General features: G+C 38.8%; 1 protein-coding gene across 2 annotated transcripts in view; it reads left to right on the top strand.

The window, feature by feature from the left end:
- STK32B (serine/threonine kinase 32B) overlaps window positions 1-20,869 on the top strand; it is a gene marked incomplete at both ends in the record, with an annotated part of 158,589 nt that overhangs the window by 16,566 nt on the left and 121,154 nt on the right. For both annotated transcript variants that reach the window (XM_084203941.1, XM_084203942.1), the window contains 2 exons: window positions 12,119-12,174; window positions 19,903-20,054. In XM_084203941.1, coding sequence (XP_084060067.1) covers window positions 12,119-12,174; window positions 19,903-20,054 — 208 coding nt within the window. The remainder of the gene's footprint in view (window positions 1-12,118; window positions 12,175-19,902; window positions 20,055-20,869) is intronic.

The raw sequence follows: 20,869 nt of genomic DNA, 5'->3' as shown, positions 1-20,869 counted from the left end.
AAATAGGTTACCTGAACATAGAAGCAGCCAAAACAGTTCTGTTATGATAAACTAAGCTGTGGTTATACTGAAGATTTCACTGAGTAAATCCTGATCATTTCTGTGTGACAGTGAGGTCAGGGCTATGAACTCTGTTAGCCAATGCATCAAACCTTATTATAACCTAATAATTCCAGTTATTCATGTCACTTAGCTTCAGGGCCAGCCTAAATAGAGAGAGAATCATGTCCTTTCATGGAATCATGGAATGGTGTGGCCATTTTCACGTGGCCAGCTCCAGTGATCAGTCACACTGAATCCTGTGCACAAGAAGTGAACATACCTGCCACGCTGTGTGCTGCTTTCAACTGCTAGCAAATCTTTTCTGACTTCAGGATTGTGTTAACCAGGCTCTGGTCATTTCCAGACATCAGTATCAGTTATTTAGCAAAGGTGAGGATTGTTGCCATATTTCAGTCCATCCAGAGGAACATCTGACCTCTCATGACATTTTTCATAGCCCTGAGTTATACACCAACATGTAAAATCCCTGATCAACTGCTACAGGCTTTTCACAACAATCTAGTGCTATTTGCCCTTTCTTGAAAAAGAGTCATAGATTTGGTACTCTAAATTGCTTTTGCTTTTCTGTTAAGTCTAATAGCAAAAGCCTATGTATTTGAAGTCCAATTGTTCTGGGGATTTTTTAGCTCAGTTTATGGATGCTTAACCAGATATCACAACAGAAGATAATGAGATGTTGAAAAGGTCTGCTTTAAAATTATGCTGCTGAAGGATTACACCAAACTGACTGACACAATCAAGATCATCTGGCTGACAGCCTATCACAACCATTCAAATTCTCATTCTCAGTCCATGGTATCACACTGTCAGACTGATCAGATCAGTGACCCTCCACCTCCATGGGCATGGAAGTATCAAAAGAGTGTTATTTGTGGTTGCCCTGCAAAGGGTCAGCTCTGCACAAATCTCTCTTCTTAGTCACAAATCTCTCTTCTGAGTCTTTCCCACTATGTGCTAGTTCTATCCCTTTCTGAACTTGCCTTTCAATTGATGACATCCTGGGACAGGAATTATTATAAATTTAATTGACTTTTTGCAGTGTTATCCTCCATTCATGCTTGCCACTGTTGTATTTTGTCTCTTTTTCCTTTTAAGCCATCTCAGCTGCTGCTGTTTTAAATCTTAAGTATTTGTCAAGGGAGCCTCACCTTGGTAATTGTCTGTACCATTAGTCATCATCAGGATTTCTGAAGATTTTGCATTATCCCCAAAAAAAAGACAACTAAAACATGTCATTGCCTGTGCTAATTTTTTTGCAGCTGACATTATCAGTGGTGATGTTACACAGACAGTCATTCTTTCCTGTTTTGTACTGCACTGCCAATGAGGACATGCTATGAATTTAGGCTTGACTCCTACTAGATCGTCCAGATGACTTTTTGCCATGATAAGACATATTTCATGTTCCTTATATCTTCTGCCAAGCTCTGACAGCAATATTTGACCTCCTTTTTGTTGTTGTTTATTAATAAGAAACAATTTAAAATTCATTAATTATTAACTTTTCCTTCAAATAATAGCAATTGAACTTTATATTAGCTTAAATTTTTCTGATATAGGATGTTTACTGCTCTTCTTACTTATTTTCAGAAAATTAATTGGTTGTCTTCCTGGAATTGCCATCAAAGTCAAAAGATATGCTTAGCAGATAGTTTTAAATTAGTCTTTATTGCCTGTGCTCACTTCCATGTGAGGGAGAATTGGTGTCGGTGTCTATTAACGTGGCAGGGGTCAGAGTTTGATCTCTACTTTGATACAAAGCAATTCCTGTTAAAGGAAAATACACACATTCTGCACTAACCAGCATTATAACTTCCCTGTGGAAGTGACCATGTCATTTCACTGCCCTTACAGCCAGACTTGTAACCACAGCAGCATCAGAGGTGTGTCACAGGGTGTCACAATCAGCTTAATCTAGTCCAAACACCCTTACTGCCACCAGAAGGGATGTGCTTGTGCTCTCCCCTGTTCCTGCTGCTGCAGCATGCCAGACGTGGTGTCTCGCTGATTGCCTCATTTTCTTGCCAGCTTTTCAAACAAGTCTGTTCCTGGATGTGCTCCCTTCCTTGATGTGCTCTCTTCATAGCATCACATGGAAAGGTTCATAAAGGGCTAAAATACAGTTGGTGAGAGATCTTTGCTGTGGTGTAGGGTCCAAAGCATATGTTTATGATGGTGGGAAATACAAATATTTTCTACTTCCTCTCATTATTAGGCTGCATGAAAATAGAAATCTTTCCTGGGAAAAGCAAAAGCAAATAGAAAAGGAGAATTTCTTCAAATGTTCTGATTTCAGAAAAAAAAAATCAAAAATGCGCTCACTCTAAATGGACACAGACAGCAATAATAGTGAAGCAGAAATCATGAATCAATACGCAGAAATTTTTCATTTCAGCTGAGATCAGTGAAGACCTTTTGATTTTGTAGCTCTTTCTATTCCTTCTCCCATAAAAAAGATGAAAAATGGAATCAAGGCACAAAGCAAAATGATGAGAAAGACTCCAAAGCTAGGTAACTTTCTGTTTGCTTTCATTGGAGCTGAAGTCACATCCTCACTCATAGGAACAAAACTTCCATATTGCTTTGTATCCTTCAGACCGAGATTATTTATTTATAAGAATAGTTTTTTCTCTCACCTCCTCCTGGATTTGCTCACAGAAACCATCACAGACAAGAACTGGCTTTTCATTTACTCTATTTTTCCCCCCAGCCACCTGAGAGTACTGCTGTATGCCTCTGAAACAGAGTAACCTGTCTGAAGATGGAGGCAGAGCACTAAAATCTCCAGTGAGGAATTGTTATGGTAAAAATTTGGACTAGTTTTAAAGAGGCATAAAGGTAAAAAAATTAACTTTATTTTTTAATCTAATGGTCCCAAAAACCACCATGGGAAAGAGATGCAGCCACAAGAGCTCTTCTATCAGTATAACTAATCTTTGCCAGTAAACACCTATCTGTGCTCAATCCTTCAGAAAGAACGGCTAATTTCATCCAATTTGTGCTAAAATTCTTGTGGAGCAAAGCAGCAGCTAAGCATCCCCACACCTTCCACAGAACAAGAAACTCTTGTTTTTCCACAGGATAACGATAACAGCAGCCCCTGGAGTCCCTGGTGCTGCTGGTGAAGCCTTTACCAGGGCTCCCTCTCAGCAGCCTTTAGGCACAAACTGATGTTGGTGTTCTTAGACCACAACCCCACTAATTCAGGACCACCCCATCGGGGTGAATAATGTGCTCTGACTCCATGATTTCAGGAGGCTGAAGGAGTGCTTTATTAAGCTATACTATATTACACTAACACTATACTATAACTGTACTACAGAGGTACTAAAGAAAACCCTGTGACTGTCTGGCAACAACCACGACACAGCCCTGACCCAACTGGCCAATCAATCCAAACAACCCTCACTTTTGGTAACCCATCCCCATAACACATTCCACACGTGCCAAACAACAGGAGCAGCAAGTTGAGATAAGAATTGTTCTCTCTTCTCCCTCTGCGCTGCCTTCCCCAGGAAACATCCTGGGAGAGAGAATTATGTCTCTCTCTGTTCAGAGAATGTGAGTACCACAAAATCCTACTGCAGTTCACAGCTGTAAGACTCTGTCCTGACTTCAGTGGCTGGCAGACAAATCCCTCCCTGCGGCTCACAGAAGCTGACACCCACATCCCTAAAAGCACCAGATGTCTTTTCTTGGTTTTTGGTTTGCTGACAGACCTCCAATTTCCCAGGCAAGGTCTGGAGATTGTGGGATGGCATTCAGGAGTTTCAGTTTAAACTTTCTTCAGAGAAAAGCTGTAATGATTTGCAGTCTATTCTACTTGTCTAAGGAGAAAACTTTGTTTTACAGGCCTCAGGTAGCTGCCTGATATGTTCTTCAGAATAGATGTATTTAATGGCAGCATCATTTTAATTTGGCTTATTGGCTTATTTAATAAGCAGCTCTAGAAAGAAATTTTAATTTGATCCTGGGTTCAAACAGATTCTTGTTTACCAAGGAGTCACAGTTTCCTTGTGAATGCAAAATCTCATCTTTTTTTCTTTTTTTTTTTTGCAGCTTTTATAGAATAGCATTAGAAATACAATTATGTTCTTTCACAGAATTAAAAAGGAAGAAGAGTTTTGAGAATCAGTCCTTAGATCTTTTTTACTTAGCAGCTTGGTTACTTTCAAATGCTAATTTTCTTTAGAATTTCAATTTTAGTTCTGGTTGTGGCAACACATGCCTGTTCTGTAATAGTGTAAATTATTAGCTGATTCACCAAATTCTTCTAGTCTGTTTTTATAGCATTTTGAAAAATGGAAGGCTCTTTCAGTTCTTTCCAGTATTCATTTTAACAAACACATTCAGAAAATTTCCCAGCCATTTAGGGAAAACCCCACTCATTTTGATGATGTGATGTGAGGTGGATTTCACTAATTACAGTGTAGAAGCCCCATGATGCTGGCACTGCTTTGGATGAACAAACCATGCATGGTCTAAATATTCTGTGAATGTCATAAAGTGTGTACTAAATTGCATGTGAAGTACTGCCTTGTAGGAGGATTGACATAAGGAAATCAGAATGTCTGTAGTGCATCACAGCAGATGTTCTTTAGCCCACTCTTTTATCTGTGCTACCAGCTATTTATTTATAGAATATAGAAATAAGAGAGGTATAAATAAAATCACATTGCTGCTTTCCCAACACCCTGGTACTGAGATTTTCTCCCCATTTTAATAAGGGAAAAGGTTACTTCCCCTTTGTCTTATTTGAAATGTGACATAGATGGAAGATAAGAACTGTCACCCTGTTTCTTTTTTCTTTTGAAACTGACTTTTCCTCTGAAAAGAATTTTAACGGATAAATGAACTTGTTGCCAAATTAAAAATGCTGTTACTTTCCCAGATAAAAATTATGCCTTATGCTGGGAAAACAAAGCTGGTTTTGAAAGTTTGAATGGAATTCAGGTTTACCTTTCCAGACCTCCTTCTGGCCCAGTTCAAAGCTGGACTACATTTCCGTGATGTGACGCTTCTTCACAGGTATTGGGGTCTGATCCTTGCATCCCTTGAGTGGATCCAGCCCCTGGGGCTGTTCACAGCTCCCCCTGCCCAGCAGCTCCAGCTCAGGGAACAAAGCCCAGGCCATGCAGTGGGCACTGCTCTGACAGGGAGGGGCACTCCAGCCAGGATCCCAGCCTGCAGCTGCCTTCACAAGGAAGCAAAATACAGAAATGAACTGCTGTGAAAAAGCCACTTTGGACCAGTCAAGAGTTCTGAAATGAAAGTCTTTTGACAGCACAGAAATGTTTCACTTCCACTGAAGAAAGTGAAGTATGCAAACATGATCAGACTGAAATGCATTGCACAGTTCAAAACAAAATTAACTGAATTTCAAATAAAATTGGTTTTGCATACAAAGATCTTAAATTCTTTCTAATTGCAAATAAATTCTGAATAATTATAAAAACATATTAACATAATTAGTTTATATTGAGACTAAAACACTCATTAATCATGAAGAATTGAGACATTGTAATGCAATTTAAATACAAAGGCCCTAAATATGATCAGAAACATCATGATTCATCATTAGTGAGATGAAACCACTCTGAAACTTCTTTTTGATTATGTGTCTCTATCTAACTAGTAAGTTTCCCAGCCTATTTCTATTTCACTCAGAAACCTGTGGAGCTATGCAGATTTGTACTCTTCATTCACTTCAAAGGCATGCCTGGCTCTATCATTCTGTCAGCAGAAATTCATTTCTTCCTTAATTTAAGCAGAGTCTTTCTTCACTAATGCACTTACCATGAGCAGAGCATGATGGAATGTGACTCCTTATGACTGCCCAAACCATTTTATGATCCTTAATTTAATTTTTAGGCTCTGTTCATGTTTCTCCTATCTATGTCCATTCAAGCAGGGGATTTTATTAGCAGTATTGAATATATATGTCTGTGTGCACTTGGTTACTCATCCAATGTGTTTTGTGTGGAAGGACAGCAACAATTTTAACAAGACCTGATGGCTGCTAAGACCTACTGAGGTTCTGTCAGCACAGCCTGTGGCCCTCCCTGGAAAAGGCTGGAGCATCTGAAAATAGACAGACATAGAAAGAAGACTGCAGAACTAGTTTCAAATGCTAACAGCAGAGCTATCCAAGGAGTCTCAGGTCAAACCATACAGGCCAAATCTAGAAGGAAATTTGGTTTAGTTATTATTCTGTTTTCCTGATTCACAGAAACAGGAAGCATCAAACCACCCCAAAACGTACCTGCAACACAGGAGTCAGACTTAAATAAAAATCTGTTTTCTTGGCTAATGGCCACTTCATATCTCCTCATTTCTGTTTTCTCTTGAGATCAGGGAGAATGAATCTTGATGTGTTGGAAACCTCATTGTGTTAAAAAAATGGTTTTACTGTACACCTCCTAATGCCTTAGTGCTCCTGTTCTGGCTTTGGCTACTCCCAGACAGTCCAAATAAATCAGTGGGACTCAACCAGGGCAGGAGAGTCTGAATTTAGCTTATCAAGTTCCTCCAGAAAGGCCTCTACTTCATTTTTCATTCTGCAAAGCATGTGTATGCCTGTGCTTTGGTCACATTCAACTGGATATTTTCTCTAGGAGAAAGAAAGTTCTTTCAGGTAATGGTTATTGAGTGTATTTGGATTAATCACATATACATACAATTATTATTCCTCAGCTGCAGTGAGAAAACAGATGTCAGCTCTACCTAGAATCCACCCAATATTCATATTGCCTCTTTAGCTAAATGTAATTTACACTTGAACAAATATTGTACAACATAAGAATATTTTGAACAGTAAAACTGCAAGTGAAAGGGCAAAGATCTTATATTCCTTTGTAAGATCATAAATCAAACACATAATATTTAATGGTGTGCTGCTGATGTAACTTCTTTGGGTTTATTTGGTTCAAGTAAACATAGTATTTGTGCATAATGCAGCAGAGGTGGATGCATATACTTCATTGTTTTAATATGTATATATCATTATATATATAGTGCTGATTAAAAAAAAAGGCATTTCCACTAAAACTATCCAGCGTTTTTGCAGTGTGGTTGTAAAAACACAAGTCAGTGATGTGAATATTTTCTCCAAAGTAAACTTTATCCTCAGGGAGCAGTGGAGAAAGAAATAAGTATTTTATCTTTCACTAGAAAATTTGATACCAGATATCTGCTCCACCAGGGCTTGTGCAGTTTGGAGGACATGCATGAGAAGGTGTGGTGGGAAGGGAAGCTGGTTCTGTTCTCAGCTCTGCCACAACCTCATGTGTGGGGTTTGAGTCAATCTTCTGATTTCTGTACCTCTGCTTCCACAGCGGTGTAGACTCCTCACGCTTTAAAAAAGGCTTTAAGCCTTCATGGTGCTTTTATAAAGCACTATTACCTGAACTGGCTTTTACTGCTCTCCCAATTGCTTGTGTGTCTGAGCTCTAAGGTTCTTTCCATACCTAATTTTACAGCTGCCTGCAGATGTAATGATTCATTTTTCTACAGACAGCAGCAGAAGATTTTGGAGCCCTCCCCTAAGGAGACCGTGGCAGTAGAGATGCTCCTGTGGATAACTCAGTCACAAACCACAGCACCATCCTTCTAGACATTCCTGAGAGTTTTTGAGTGCACTAATATATTTGACCAAACATCTATAAGTGTTAGGAACACTTTTTTTTGATTTTCATGGCAAGCAGGATGAAACCTTTAATTCAGTTGTGAATCCTCTTACCATCATCTGGCTCTTATGTGTTCAAGATCAAACCATAGGAAAATGCTCTACATGGGGCTAATTTGAAAATATCTGATATTCTAATCCAAGTAAGGTATGCTTGCACTAATAGTCATTAACAGAGAGTTGGATCTGTGCAAAGGGATGCATTGAAGGTTTATTTGAGTATGAGTAAATGGAAAGAAACAAAATGAAGTATTTATATGTATATATACAACACATTGCTGAAATTAACAGGCATCCATTGCTCTAATACCATGACATGAAACAGATGTCATAAATGCTGATCTGTTTTCTCTCTTAGTTAGCAAAATATCTGGTTTATTCTATATTCCTTCTTAGTTTTAAATTAATGGTGATGTTTTAAGGGATGAAGGTGGGAGACGAGGGAGGAGAAATTATAACACTTGATTTTTCCAAATTGATGGAAATCAAAAAAGCTGGAGATAAACTCTCTCATGGTGTTGTTAATAAGTTTAACTGTGGGTTTACTAGCATGACAAATTACCTGAAGACAATAAAAACAAATTTTGTTTTCTGAAAATAATTAATATTCTTACGCGCAAATTCTGAGACAATGTCTAAGACCTTCAAAGTATGGTGGGGTAATAAAATGAAAGGAGTGCCCAAAAAGTTGGAAAATATTTTTTTTTCTCTGTAAAAGAAAGTATTCTCTTAAGAATTGAAGTATTTTCTCTTGAGTGAAGAAAGCTATTTTCCAAAGAGTAATAGTCATATTACTGATAGTGAAGAAAATGTCCTTCTGCCAGCCATACCATTATCTCAGTGGGGCTTTGCACTAGAAAAATGTCATTAGCTACAACACCAGGCACCACAAGAACAAGACATGGCATGTTTTGGAGGACAAGAATTTAATACTCCTGATGTCCTTGTTGCACAGAGGAAATGGCAGTGTTTGAACTTGATGATATTTTCAACATTGGAAAATGACAGAGGTCATGATGAGGTGTAATTCTTCTCAGAGTAAGTGGTGATATTTTGGCATTGAATTTTCACCAGAAAAGACAAAAAAGCACCTAAAGAACATGAAAAAAAAAACCAAACCAAAACTGAGATGAACAAAATTAGCTGAAAATGTTGAGAGTGTGAGATTAAAAACATCTGAGGAAAACACCTGGGATGTATGGCTAATGTAGTACCAAGGTGGCAGTGAACTTAGCTCAGCCCTTCACTGTTTTCAGGGAGGTGCTGCTCTGTCCTAGATGGGAATGTTGCTTGTAGCACCTCAGTTTTACTCAGTGAATTTGGAATTAGTCTCAGCTGCAAGGTAGCCCACTTTTTATTCTGTCCTAATATTCCAAAGGAGGAACTTCTGCAATGTTGGGAGTATGTTCGAATGATCAAAAGAGACTGAATTTTCTCCCTTCAGTGAATTATCCCTTTCCAGAGAGCCACAGTGGCTGCAAGCCTTGCTCATTTTAGATGCAGGCTCAGGCATGCTTACATATTTCCTCAGTCATTTAAAATTTGCTTTATTTTCTCTTGCAAAAAATGCATCACAATAATTGTACTTTGATTTAAATAAGGCTCATGGGACTGTTAGCTACAGAAAAAAAAGCCTGTTTTTTTCTTAATGAAGATATGAAAATGTAACATCTCATTTTCTATTCAAGTTAAACACAGAAATTAAGAAAATTTGATCAATTGTTGCATCTATGATTTTTAATGACTTATTTAGCTGACTAGTAATCCATCTTCAACTCCATGTTCTAGTGCCTCATTTAATAATTTTGTTAGTATGGAAGTCCAATTTAAAAATAATCTAATTAAAAATTAAGTTGTTCTAGTCATTCAGAGCAATAAACACAGGAAAGATGGAAGTGCAGAGAAATAGAAGTTATTTGGACAATAAAAATATCCTTTGCATAGCTGCAGATAAATGCTTAATCTTAGTTTTATAAAAAAAAAGCATTCTTCAAACTGATGTATTTCAAAACATGTCAGATTTCAGAATATAATATAGTCAAGTATTACTGAAATGTGACTTGACTCAAATTGAGATAATTACAGACTGATCCTACAATTTCTCACTTGTTTTGGCAACTGGACTCAGCTGAATGACTGCAAGGTAAAGAACAAACTCAAAATAAGGTTTTTTTAAGGAATGTGCATGTTAAATCTTTAGCAAAATAAGCAGAAACATGAGAAAGTTTGAAAACAGGGGAGTGACACAAAAACCACCAGCATGCTGTGCTGAATTTTTGGATTATTTTTTCCCATCAAAGAAATTATTGAGATTAACAGGTTGTTTAGGATATTATCTACACTGTGTAAATTCCTACCTAAATTAAGAGTCTTCTTAGACAGCCCAGACATGCACTTGGGAAGGATGGCTGGTAGGCACAGGATTTAAATGGATGTAAGTTCATGTGGAAGGGGGTTTTGCTAAACTGACTATCTTGTTCATCAGACCAGTACTGGCCAGCAAGAAGTACAAGAGATTTTGCACAGTTAAATCTCTCAGCAGAGACTCCAGCTGCAGGCTGCTGACAGACAATCCTGCTTCTCCAACATCTGGGCAGCCCTAACTCTCACAGCATTCAGCTCAAAATTTTTTTTCCCAATTTTCAGTTTCCAAGCAGGTTATAAATCCTTTCCAAGGTTATGCATTTTTATTTCAGTATCTAAATTGTAAAGCTGCTTGTATTCACCATCTTTGTTTCCTGCAGAACAGAGTCTGCTGCTCTCAGCTCTGTCAGCTCTGGGCTTGATTTGTCTCCAGCAATTACCAGGAAGGTGGTTGCTATGCTGCACTAATGAAAGGAGCAACCACGTTTCCTTGAAGGCAGTATAAGCAAGCATAAATAAACAAATTCTTTGTGGTGTTAATAGTGTAAATGAGATATTATTGCAACAGAGAAAGTAAGATATTAACCTGTTTTAGAGGCTTGATAGCTATCAGCCTTTTAACTTTCTATGCAGAGCTTAGCTTGAGATGGATAACTCTTTTTGGCAAATATTTATATTATGAGTTTTATAGAATTTTCTCCTTCATCTTGATGTGTCACATTTTTGTTGTGTTTGTTCTTGTTACCACATTTGTGGGTGGACGTGGCCCAGGTTGCCCAGAGAGGCTGTGGCTGCCCCATCCCTGCAGGGCTCAAGGCCAGGCTGGATGGGGCTTTGAGAAACTGGTCCAGGGAAAAGTGGCCCTGCCCATGGCAGGGGGGTTGGGATGAGATGATCTCTGGGGTCCCTTCTAACCCAAACCATTGTATGGTTCTATGGTTTTTTCCAGTGATGCTCTGTCTCCACAATTTTGCTAGTTACTGTTACATCAATGGCAGATGCATAGTTGAAGGTCCATGGCCAAAGCCAGGAACATAAGTTTTAATTTAAAAAAAATCCTGCAATGTTGCACTGAACCTTGTCATCTCTGGTTCACTGAATTTAGCTCAAAGTGTGATTTTTTCTGAGAAGTGACTGTAAAAACTGTATCACACATTGTTGTGTTTGTATTTCAGTGACTTTGCATCAATTTTGTTCAGGATGTTGGAATTTTTTTAAAACCACCAGATATACCGATGAAGATTTGAAGGTCATGCTGTGTTTAAACTCATGTAACACTAATAAAAATGGCATTTTTGAGAAATGAAATCTCATTCACCCTACCAGCAAAGGACTTCAGTGTCTAGAGCAGGCTGTGCTGTCAGATTTTCCTGAAGTGCAAGTAAATCCATTCCACTTCCAACCTAAAATGCAATCTCTCAAAACAAACTTATGCTAAAATGATGAAATAGTCTTACAATATTAACATTATGTATTGCATTAAGGTGGAAAACTTTGGGGATCATGCTACCTCACCATGGGACAAGCTTCCATCACTGTAACAAAATATGGGAATTATTCTGAAGAGTGACTACTGGAAAAATACTAAACACATGTTAATACATACCTGTAGGTAGAGGGTGTTACTTACTTTAATTATTCCATGTCCTTTTAATAGATCTAAATATTTCTGGAAAATGCTGAGCAGTTTTTGCTACTGGCTGAAAAATGCTAAGTTTTGTCTTTTTACTTGGTTAGGACAGAGATATATTTCTTTTTGGTGATACTGGGAACTGGAGACATTGGTCCAAGATGAATTGATGAACAAAATGAATGCAGCATATTGTAAAGCAAACTTCTTCTTTGCTAGCTATGAAGTATATTTGGTGTTTTAAGAGGAAAAATGGAATACCACATTGTAAAAAGACATTAGTTGGACACACTGTACTTTCTTTTCTTATCTGATTTCTGATTCTGACTTAGCACACTGCAAACTATTTTCCTTTTCTTCTCTCCTTTATTTTGCAGTTAACTTTGACCACTTTCAAATATTGCGGGCTATTGGGAAAGGGAGTTTTGGAAAGGTAAGAATCAACTTATTTTCAGCAGTTAAATGTCTAATAGGGAATACCTTCATGTTTTTCTGGCTTGATTATGGTAAAAGAACATAGGTTTTGTAGCCTTTTCCTTCTTAAGGACATCTGACCACCAGTATGAACTGTCTCTTCGTTAAATTATTTCTATTATAATCTATTCACTAAAATTAATTCAGCCAAAGTTATTATAATAATTAATTATTCTAAATGGAGATTAGCAGAATTTAGGAATCTGTCCTGAAAACAAAAATCAAGAAAAAGCAAGGAGCAGACTACTTCTTTAGACAGTCCACCAAAGTGATCTTGTTCATAAATCTCTGAGCTTATTTGTGTATTTAAAATAATTGCAGTATTTTTAAAGGCACTTTGCATAGAATAAATGCTCTTGGGACTGTGTAAACTGACATACAACGTAATTATGATCATTGGGTAAATGTTTGTTCAATTCAACAGGATTTTTCTGAAACAGAGAAGATTAATGGTTTGTTTACACTTGAGCAGACAACCTTTCTTTCCTATAAATAGTCATTATAACAAGATTTTAAATCTATAATACAAAGCCACATAGCCACATATAATACAAATACAAAGCCACAAATTCAGAGAAAACACTATTTAAAAAATATTAGAAACCACTTCTCACAGGAATAGACCTGAAGGTGAAATAAAACTGATACTTGATCAGGTGACTGATGGAAAAACAGCTGCCTAAATCTTGATTTCAGTGACTCCTGAGCATATGCCAGCTCAGCGCTGGTGAGGCACTTCTGTAGCCATGCATTAAGAACACACAAAGGATTTTGCTGGTTCTTGGCCTCCATGCAGAACAATGAATTTAATTTTAGAGAGGACAGAAATACTTGCAGAACAGCATGGTCCCTCATGGCACAGTCCTTGTTCAATTCAGTAGTTTTCAGCAGAAACTGTCTTTGAGGTCAATAGGAGTATATCCTGCTTGGGCAAAAAGGTGCTTAAAAACCCCTTAAAATCAGGGCAGCAGAGATGTGTGGTTTATTATCACAATACAGAGGTGGAATACTAAGTCAAGATAAACGAAGGTCCAAGAGTGCAAGTTATGTACAAAAAGAAAAGTTACAGACATATCCAAATCATGTTGGCCCTCACAAAGGAAAAGCTACTTTCAGAACTTTCAGAGTTCAGCCTTGTTGGTTTCAAATTGCCTACTTCTGAATTTACTTGGCTAATTTTTAATATACAAATAAAACTTGTTTCATCAGAATTTCTGACCTGCCCTCTCTTCCAATGTACTTGGAATCACTAGTAACTGGAATATGCTAAGCACAACTAGTGTAAAGGTCTCCAACAAACAAACAAACAAACAAACAAACAAACAAACAAACAAACAAACAATTTCCTGGTATTTATGAAGACCAAAGCATAAGCAATATCTGCCTTCACCTACCTGGCAAAGCAAGGTCACTGAAGCCAGAAGGCTCCTTTCAGAGCAGTGCCCTGCACCTGGCTCGGGTACCACCGACCCCTGCCCTGTCTGTGCCTCTTTGGGTGCCCAGCAGGCAATGTCCCAGCTCTGTGCCAGGTCTGTCTGCACAGATAATACCCAGGCAGGTCTGCAGGTGCCCAGGAGTGTGGGAGCTGCTCCAGGAGTGCCCACACACATCCTGCCACAGCTTGCCCATCACTTGGCTTGAGCAAAGGAGCAGCCAGCTTACACAGGAGCTGTGGCTGGGATGGCCCCAGCAGGCTCAGGGCTCACCCCTAACCCTAACCCTGTCCTGTACCAAGGTGCAACCTGAGCTCTCAGAGGACACCTTTGAAGTGAGCCTGTTTGTTTCCAGAAAAAAGAGCATGCTTGCGGTTTCTCTTCTCTCCACAAGCATTTCCTACACTCCTCAAAACTGCTGTGGTGTATCTTTTCCTGAAAAATATTCAACAGTGTCTAGGAGACAGCACCTGCTGTTAAGGTGTCCCTAAGAACTGGGAGCAGAGGCAGCAGCTGACAGCAGGCAGCCACTTCTCAGAAAAGACAAGAACTTGAGATACAAAGTACTTGGTACCAAAGGGCCTAGGAGTTCCTGCGACAGCAAATGTTGTGGCTGTGAACTGAAAATGCCACAGGCAAGGCAAGGAGCTGATTTCTGAAGGCAGCTGGGGGACAGGTCCCAGCTGCTGAGGCAGCCAGCCGCAGTGGAGGAGCTGAGCATCACCTTGAGCTCTGTGCACGAGAGAGAGCTGAGCAGCACAGAGGCTCTGCCGTGCCAGACACCTCCTGCAGCAATATCCTGCACAGGTTGCTGTGGCAACCAGAGTAATTTAAGAAATATTGAGAGAGAGAGACACAGAGATATTGTACCAAGAGCAATAAAATAAAAAAATAGAGCATGTCTTAAAACATCCTATTTCTCTCAGAAAACAGAAAAGGCCACAGAGGAGCCATAAAGGAAGCAGGCAGTTTAGGAAAGCGTGGCACTGAACATGGTGTTATACACTGCAAGATGCTAGAGCACAGCACACCCTGAGCAGTAAACATCCTGCAGTAGAGATTAAGTCTTGCATCCTTTTTTTGACATTTTCTGCTGCCAGGTACTTCCAGAAGGACAATAATAGGAAAAGTTGCCAGCAATGAGGCTTCTAAATGAGCAGTAAAGGCAAGACTGACTCACAGAGACAGACATTTGAAATGGGGACTGATTTACCATGTTGTGCTTTCGGCTATGTTATAATAGGTCATTTTCAAATGGGCCTCTTTCTTTCCCTTGCCCATGGAAGGAAAAACAAGGTGATTTGTTAGAAGCCTGTTCTCATCTGGGAAAAAGAAACCTGTTACACCAAGGACTTTCCTGTTGCATTTGACAACTGCAAAACAAGGATTTAAGTTTAGAGGGAACTCGTTCTTTAAACATGTTCTCTGAGGATTGTGCAACTCTATTTTCACCAGTACAGATTCCCCAAAGCAGGTTCACAGGAACCACACTCATATAAACCTGCAAAAAAATTTGATATTTCTAGAAATATTATAGAAACATTCACCAATTTCCTGAGTGCCCTGGAGAAAAGTGGATCAAAATCAACCAAGCCTTCATAAAGCAGGCTTGTTTTATTTTCCTGTATGATGTGAAAGGGCGAGGGCTCCTTTGCAAGGGCAGAGACAGTAGAAACAGGGACATATGATCTGCTAGAAGTGCTGTCTCCTGCTTAATCTGGCTATTTTTTTTTCAATATCGTTATATCTAGAGCTATCACTCTTCTCAAACAAAATATTGCAAAAAATTATATATTTGAAGATCATCCAATAAGTACAAAACAAACAAGGATTGAAATACAAGAATTCTCACTGTCCTTTACTGCAACAATAACCACATAATTGCAGGGTTACTGCTGCACAATAATTTGTATTCAGGTGTAACAACTAGTTCCCAGAGATATTATAGTACCAATTTTCTCTGACTTCTCTGTTCGTGGGAGTAGCTATATTAAACAATCTAACATCCTTAAACTGAATTCAAATTATAATTTGAAGGTAGAAACTCTCTCCTGTTTGTCCAAGATGCTGAGACACAAGACTTAGTTCTGATTAATTTCGTTGAATAAAACTGTGACTTCCCGTGATGAGGTAAAAATGAAATTACAGTGGTGTAAACCAGATGGGACCCCAGAATCATGTCTGCACTGATTGAGGGTACTATAGTAAATAATATGCAAAATACTTCAGAAAAAAATATGCTTCTATCCTAAAAGCAGCAGAACACACAACTGCAGAATATTAATATTGTTTGACAGTATTATGACCTGTTTTTTAGCTTGAGTTAATATGAAAGGATACTAAGCAGATGCTTTGGCTGCTCCAGATGTCATGCTTTGCTCAGGGGAATCTGGGAATGAATCTCCCTATTTAAAGGAAACCCCCTGGCAGCCTAAAGACATCCATCCTCCAGCCTCTTTGAGTAAATCTGGCCAGCTCTGCTTGCAGGCTAAGACTATGAGAACCAATTTTTCAGAGCACAGGGGCAGGACGGACAAGGGAGCAGTATTTCAGGCAGATGCTCAGCAGCAGGTTCATCAATTCCCAACTGGAGTGTGTCTGATTTCTGTCTTGTAGCCCTCTGTGTTGGGTGAGTGCTTCTGCCCCTGCAGTGCCACAGCCCCTCTGCTGGGCTGGGACTCCTCAGGGCAGCCAAAGCTGCCCCATCTCACTCATCTACTGCTGAGAGATGCAAAATATCACACAGGAGCATGGGTGAGTGAGCACCCCAGCTTCCTGCTCTCCACCTAACAGTGCCCCATGCAGGGGTTCTGCTGGCTGTGGCCTCTCTCCTCTTTTATCACCTGTTGTGAAACCACATCTTGTGGCAGTCTGAGAGGTCTGAGTACTCCTGTGCTAAATTTAGACCAGAATTGACACTAAGTGCACCTTGTTCTTTCCACACCATGCACACAGCAGCTGTAAGTCTCTTCTAGTGGGAAACAGGAAAAATCTGTGTTTTGCAGCAAGCCTGATATTTCAGCCATCACTATCTTTTCTCTGGGAAGAACTTTGCTGAAGCTACCTGTGGTTGCTCCACCAACACAGCATTATGCAGATTCCTTCAGCAAGCTTCTCTGTTTTTGCATGTGAAATCAGAGGAAATCCAAGAAGGTAGTTTAGAAGTGGGCCACAGCACATGCTGCTCTTGAAAAATGAAGCTTAGCCCTGCAGCCATAATCTCTTGCCTTCCTTCCCCAGATTCTGAGGGAAAATGGCCCCAAGTCACTCTCTGGTCAAATTTCTTCTAACCTGATAGGTTTGAAGGCAGCTCACTGTTACCTTCTACCAGAAATAACAAAAGACACCACCTGTGATAATAACTAACATACATTAAAAAACCCTCTTTAGAAAGGGAATATTTTCACAAGAGATTTTTAAAAATAGCACCATACCATTCCAGAGAAAATTAAGGGGGTTCATAATGCCTGCCTTTAAACATGTACCACATAGATGCCTACATCCAAACTGGTAATCTACAGCCTCTTTAAAGGGACATTAGAGGAAAACCATTCCAGGTACAGAGATAGTCCCCTGTGCCTCTTCAGATCCATACCTCATGGAGATGGCTGCTGTCCTTCTCTACTGACTATGAAGCTGGGTAGTTGTTGAGTTCAGAACACATATTTGCTCTGAATCATCTCTCTGTCTGGCCTTTGGTAAATGATATTCACAGAAAAATGGAAAGAGTGTGAGTGTGACAAGCTTCCATACTGATACATGTAAATAAGGCAATTCTGCACAGACTTTCATCATAATGAGTCATCACAGAATTTTTTTGTTGAGGTTCCAGAGCACCTGTTTATCCCTGTTTTAAATTGCTCCTTTGGAACAAAAAAAACCCAGCTTAAACATTTCCCATTAAGACTGCACATGTGAGAAGGGCTCAAGGGCTTTTCCTTTCTTCCTTGCTTTAGTGGAAAGTTTCAGTCCATTGATGTCCTGCTCAGGAGAAGAGCTGACAGCCAGCAGGTAGAAGTGCCAGGGAGGATCTCCAATACAATCCAGTGCTGTCATAGCACTGTCAGGCATTTTTCACAATAACATCAACATGGATGCAGGTTGTGTTTCCTGATTTTTAGTAGGAAGTAGCTTCATTATATTCATTAAAATCCTATTGATTTTGTAACCATGTTAAAGGATTTGCGTAGGTACACATTGCTAGAAAATGTTTACTATCATTCTGCTTTGAAGCTGTGTGTTAGGCAAGCTTCTACCAACAACAGAAGGTCTGTTTCAGCTGTGCTGAACACCCTTGTCTTTGCTGCCAGGTAAGAGAGACAAGTGCCTTCTGGAGTCCCAGCAGCATTGCAAAACTGGTTTACATTGCATATTTTGGTGCTGTGTATGATCTTGGTTTGCCACATTGGTCAAACCTCTGAGTCAAATCCCATTCTCTCAGCAGCCTCTCTAGTCAGTCCTTGAACAGGGAGGCTTTTAATGTAGTGGACTAGGAGGCTTCTGCAAACACCTAACTCTTGGCCAAGTTGTACTTGAAAATCATGATGCAAACTAATGTACATGGCTGGATTTCTGGACTTAGGTTCTGAGCTAAAATCCCCAAATGTTGCTAAATTGGACTCTCCACATATTCTAAGACAGGATGTCAGGATTTGCCCCTGAAAATTCTGCTTATGCTTTTGAAGCACCTGTGAGAGCTTGAACAATTCATTTGCATCCCTACTTTTCCCACTCAGTTTCAGCTCAATCCCACTTCCTACTTTTTTTCCCTCCAAAAGTCCAAACACAATTCCCCATTGTTCCACATCCAGGGTTCCTTCCATATAAATGTGAACCTTTAGTTATCTTAAGAGCATCAACATTTTTCAGATCTTTCATAACAGTTGTAGGTGAAAAATAAAACAAAATTCAGTATTCACGCAACATGAATGGGCTCAAAACAAAACGTTACCATCCCTGATTTCCTTAATAGCAGAACATCTCCTGATACCAGAAAAGGTAATTAGAAACACTGCTTAATCATACCTTATCATTATAGGTTAAAGGTACTCCATTAACTCCTCTCTTTGGAGTAGATTTGTGCTCAAGGACACACTTTATGAAAATCCAGTTTCAGAGAAATAAACATGGTTTGACTTTACTGGCCCTGTCCCTCCCAGTTTCAGCTGTAGGAAGTTGCCTTAATTACTCCTGATTGTTCCTAAATATTGGGTGTGTAAGTTCCTTAAATACAGACACAAAGGATTTCTTTTTGGGTGCCACTGTGTTGTAATCTGATCTCTTAACATGAATTTATGAGTGCATAGTATAATTTTTGTTTGTAAAATATGGCAGCATGTATGTGTATGTATTTAAATACACAAATAAAAAAATAATGCCCACACCAAGTGAATCCAAAATACCTTTGAACTTAGACACTGCAGACCTGGAATACCTAAACCAGATGTTTCCAGTAAATTTAGAACCACTGTGTATTTCTCTGTTGCCAAAAATGTTGCTTAACCTGATGCTTGGTTGTGGTGCTTGTGCCAGTCTCCAGCTCCATTCTCAAGGTGAAATGCCATGACAAAAAGAAATCCAGAATTCCTATGGAAGTTCTCTCAATTAAGATTTTCTTCATGCATTTACATTATTTGGCTTTTGTCAAAAAAAAAAAAAAAAAGATAAAGTAAAAGCATAGACGTTTACTGCCTGAGACTAAATCATTGTAATGGTCTCTTGTGAATTCAGAAATATTATGATGAATACCTTTCTGAAAATTCTTTTCCTTTCAACAGTAATTAAGGGAGCATAATTCTGATATTTAGATGAAATATTGAGCCTTGGGAACATAGGCAAGGTTTATGATGCAATAATCAAGATGTGAGTATTGACTTGTGGGAATGAGGACAATGACTGAGCATTTTCCTAGGCAGGAGGCAGTAATTTCTCTGAATAATTAAATAGCCTGTGATTTCAGCCATTGCAGCATATTACTCTCAGCTTTACCATGTAAGTTCTGGAAGTTATGATATTGTTCTGAGTCCCCATTTCCTCTTATACAGGGTTGGGTTGGGTTTTTGTTAATTTTTAATTACAATCTATTACAAAAAATCCTGCAGAGCTGTGAAGTGAACTTACTGAATGTGTTCTCCAGTTGTAATATCCAGATCTGAATTATTGAAATATCATTAAAGACTCCTTTTTTCCAAAGTCACAATTGAATTCACTTTCTTGAGGTGTCAAAATTTTTCTTTTACTTTGCTGCCAATTAGGTGTGCATTGTACAGAAGAGAGACACCAAGAAAATGTATGCCATGAAGTATATGAATAAACAGAAATGCATTGAGAGAGATGAAGTTCGCAATGTTTTCTGGGAGCTGCAGATAATGCAAGGCCTGGAACATCCCTTCCTGGTCAATCTGTGGTAAGAAAATCATTAAAATGCTTTCATGGAGCTCCCATTTTTGCCTTGTTGCTGAATCAGTTCAGAATATGGAAGGCCAGAAGGAACAAAAGATTTTTGTGGACTTCTTTTGTTAAAGGTTTTAGGTTTCACAGAGAGTTTTATTTTTCATTTGTATTTTTAAGGTGTCTTTTTAAATTGGAATATTTAAGCATCATATTCTAATTGGAATATTTAACCATCATATTCTTCTGTTCATTTCCTTTGGTTTCTCTCCAAATTGTTACAACACTGTGTTGAAATGTGTTGTCCTGTCCCATTTTTTTTTTGACAATACCTGACTAAACCTCTCTAATATAAAGCTGTGGAATATTGAATACAACCATTAATTTTTTTAAAAAAGATGGTTCAGAGAAAATTCAAAGCTTAATTACTTTCTAAAAATTACTGTCACAGGACAACAGAAAAGTGACTTTTTGTCACCTGGAATTTCCCTTATCTTCTCCATGCTAGACACTGAATCTTTTGGTCACACATTATTGTGAAAAAATGCTGGTCAAGCAATGACTGGCTTCAACTCTGCCAGCAGCTTAAAATATTTTCTGGCTCTTATGTAGTGTGATAATACTTTCTGGCTTCTGTAGTGATAGTAGTAATAGGATGCAGAGTTTTCCTCCTTATCTAATGACCTGTATCATTCAGAAAATGAAAAGGTGGAGGGGACATAAACCATTACAATATGAAAATTATTCAGTCTGTGAATAGCTTGATTGGCTGCAGATGGTTACAATGCACACTGATCTTGTGTTTTGTGAGTTTTACCTGTCTTACTTGAG

The sequence above is a fragment of the Fringilla coelebs genome, assembly GCF_963513975.1.
Source record: "Fringilla coelebs genome assembly, chromosome: 4".
NCBI classification, from domain to species: domain Eukaryota; kingdom Metazoa; phylum Chordata; class Aves; order Passeriformes; family Fringillidae; genus Fringilla; species Fringilla coelebs.
Note: the sequence above shows the minus strand (reverse complement) of the source record. Positions and strands in the feature narration are given on the sequence as shown.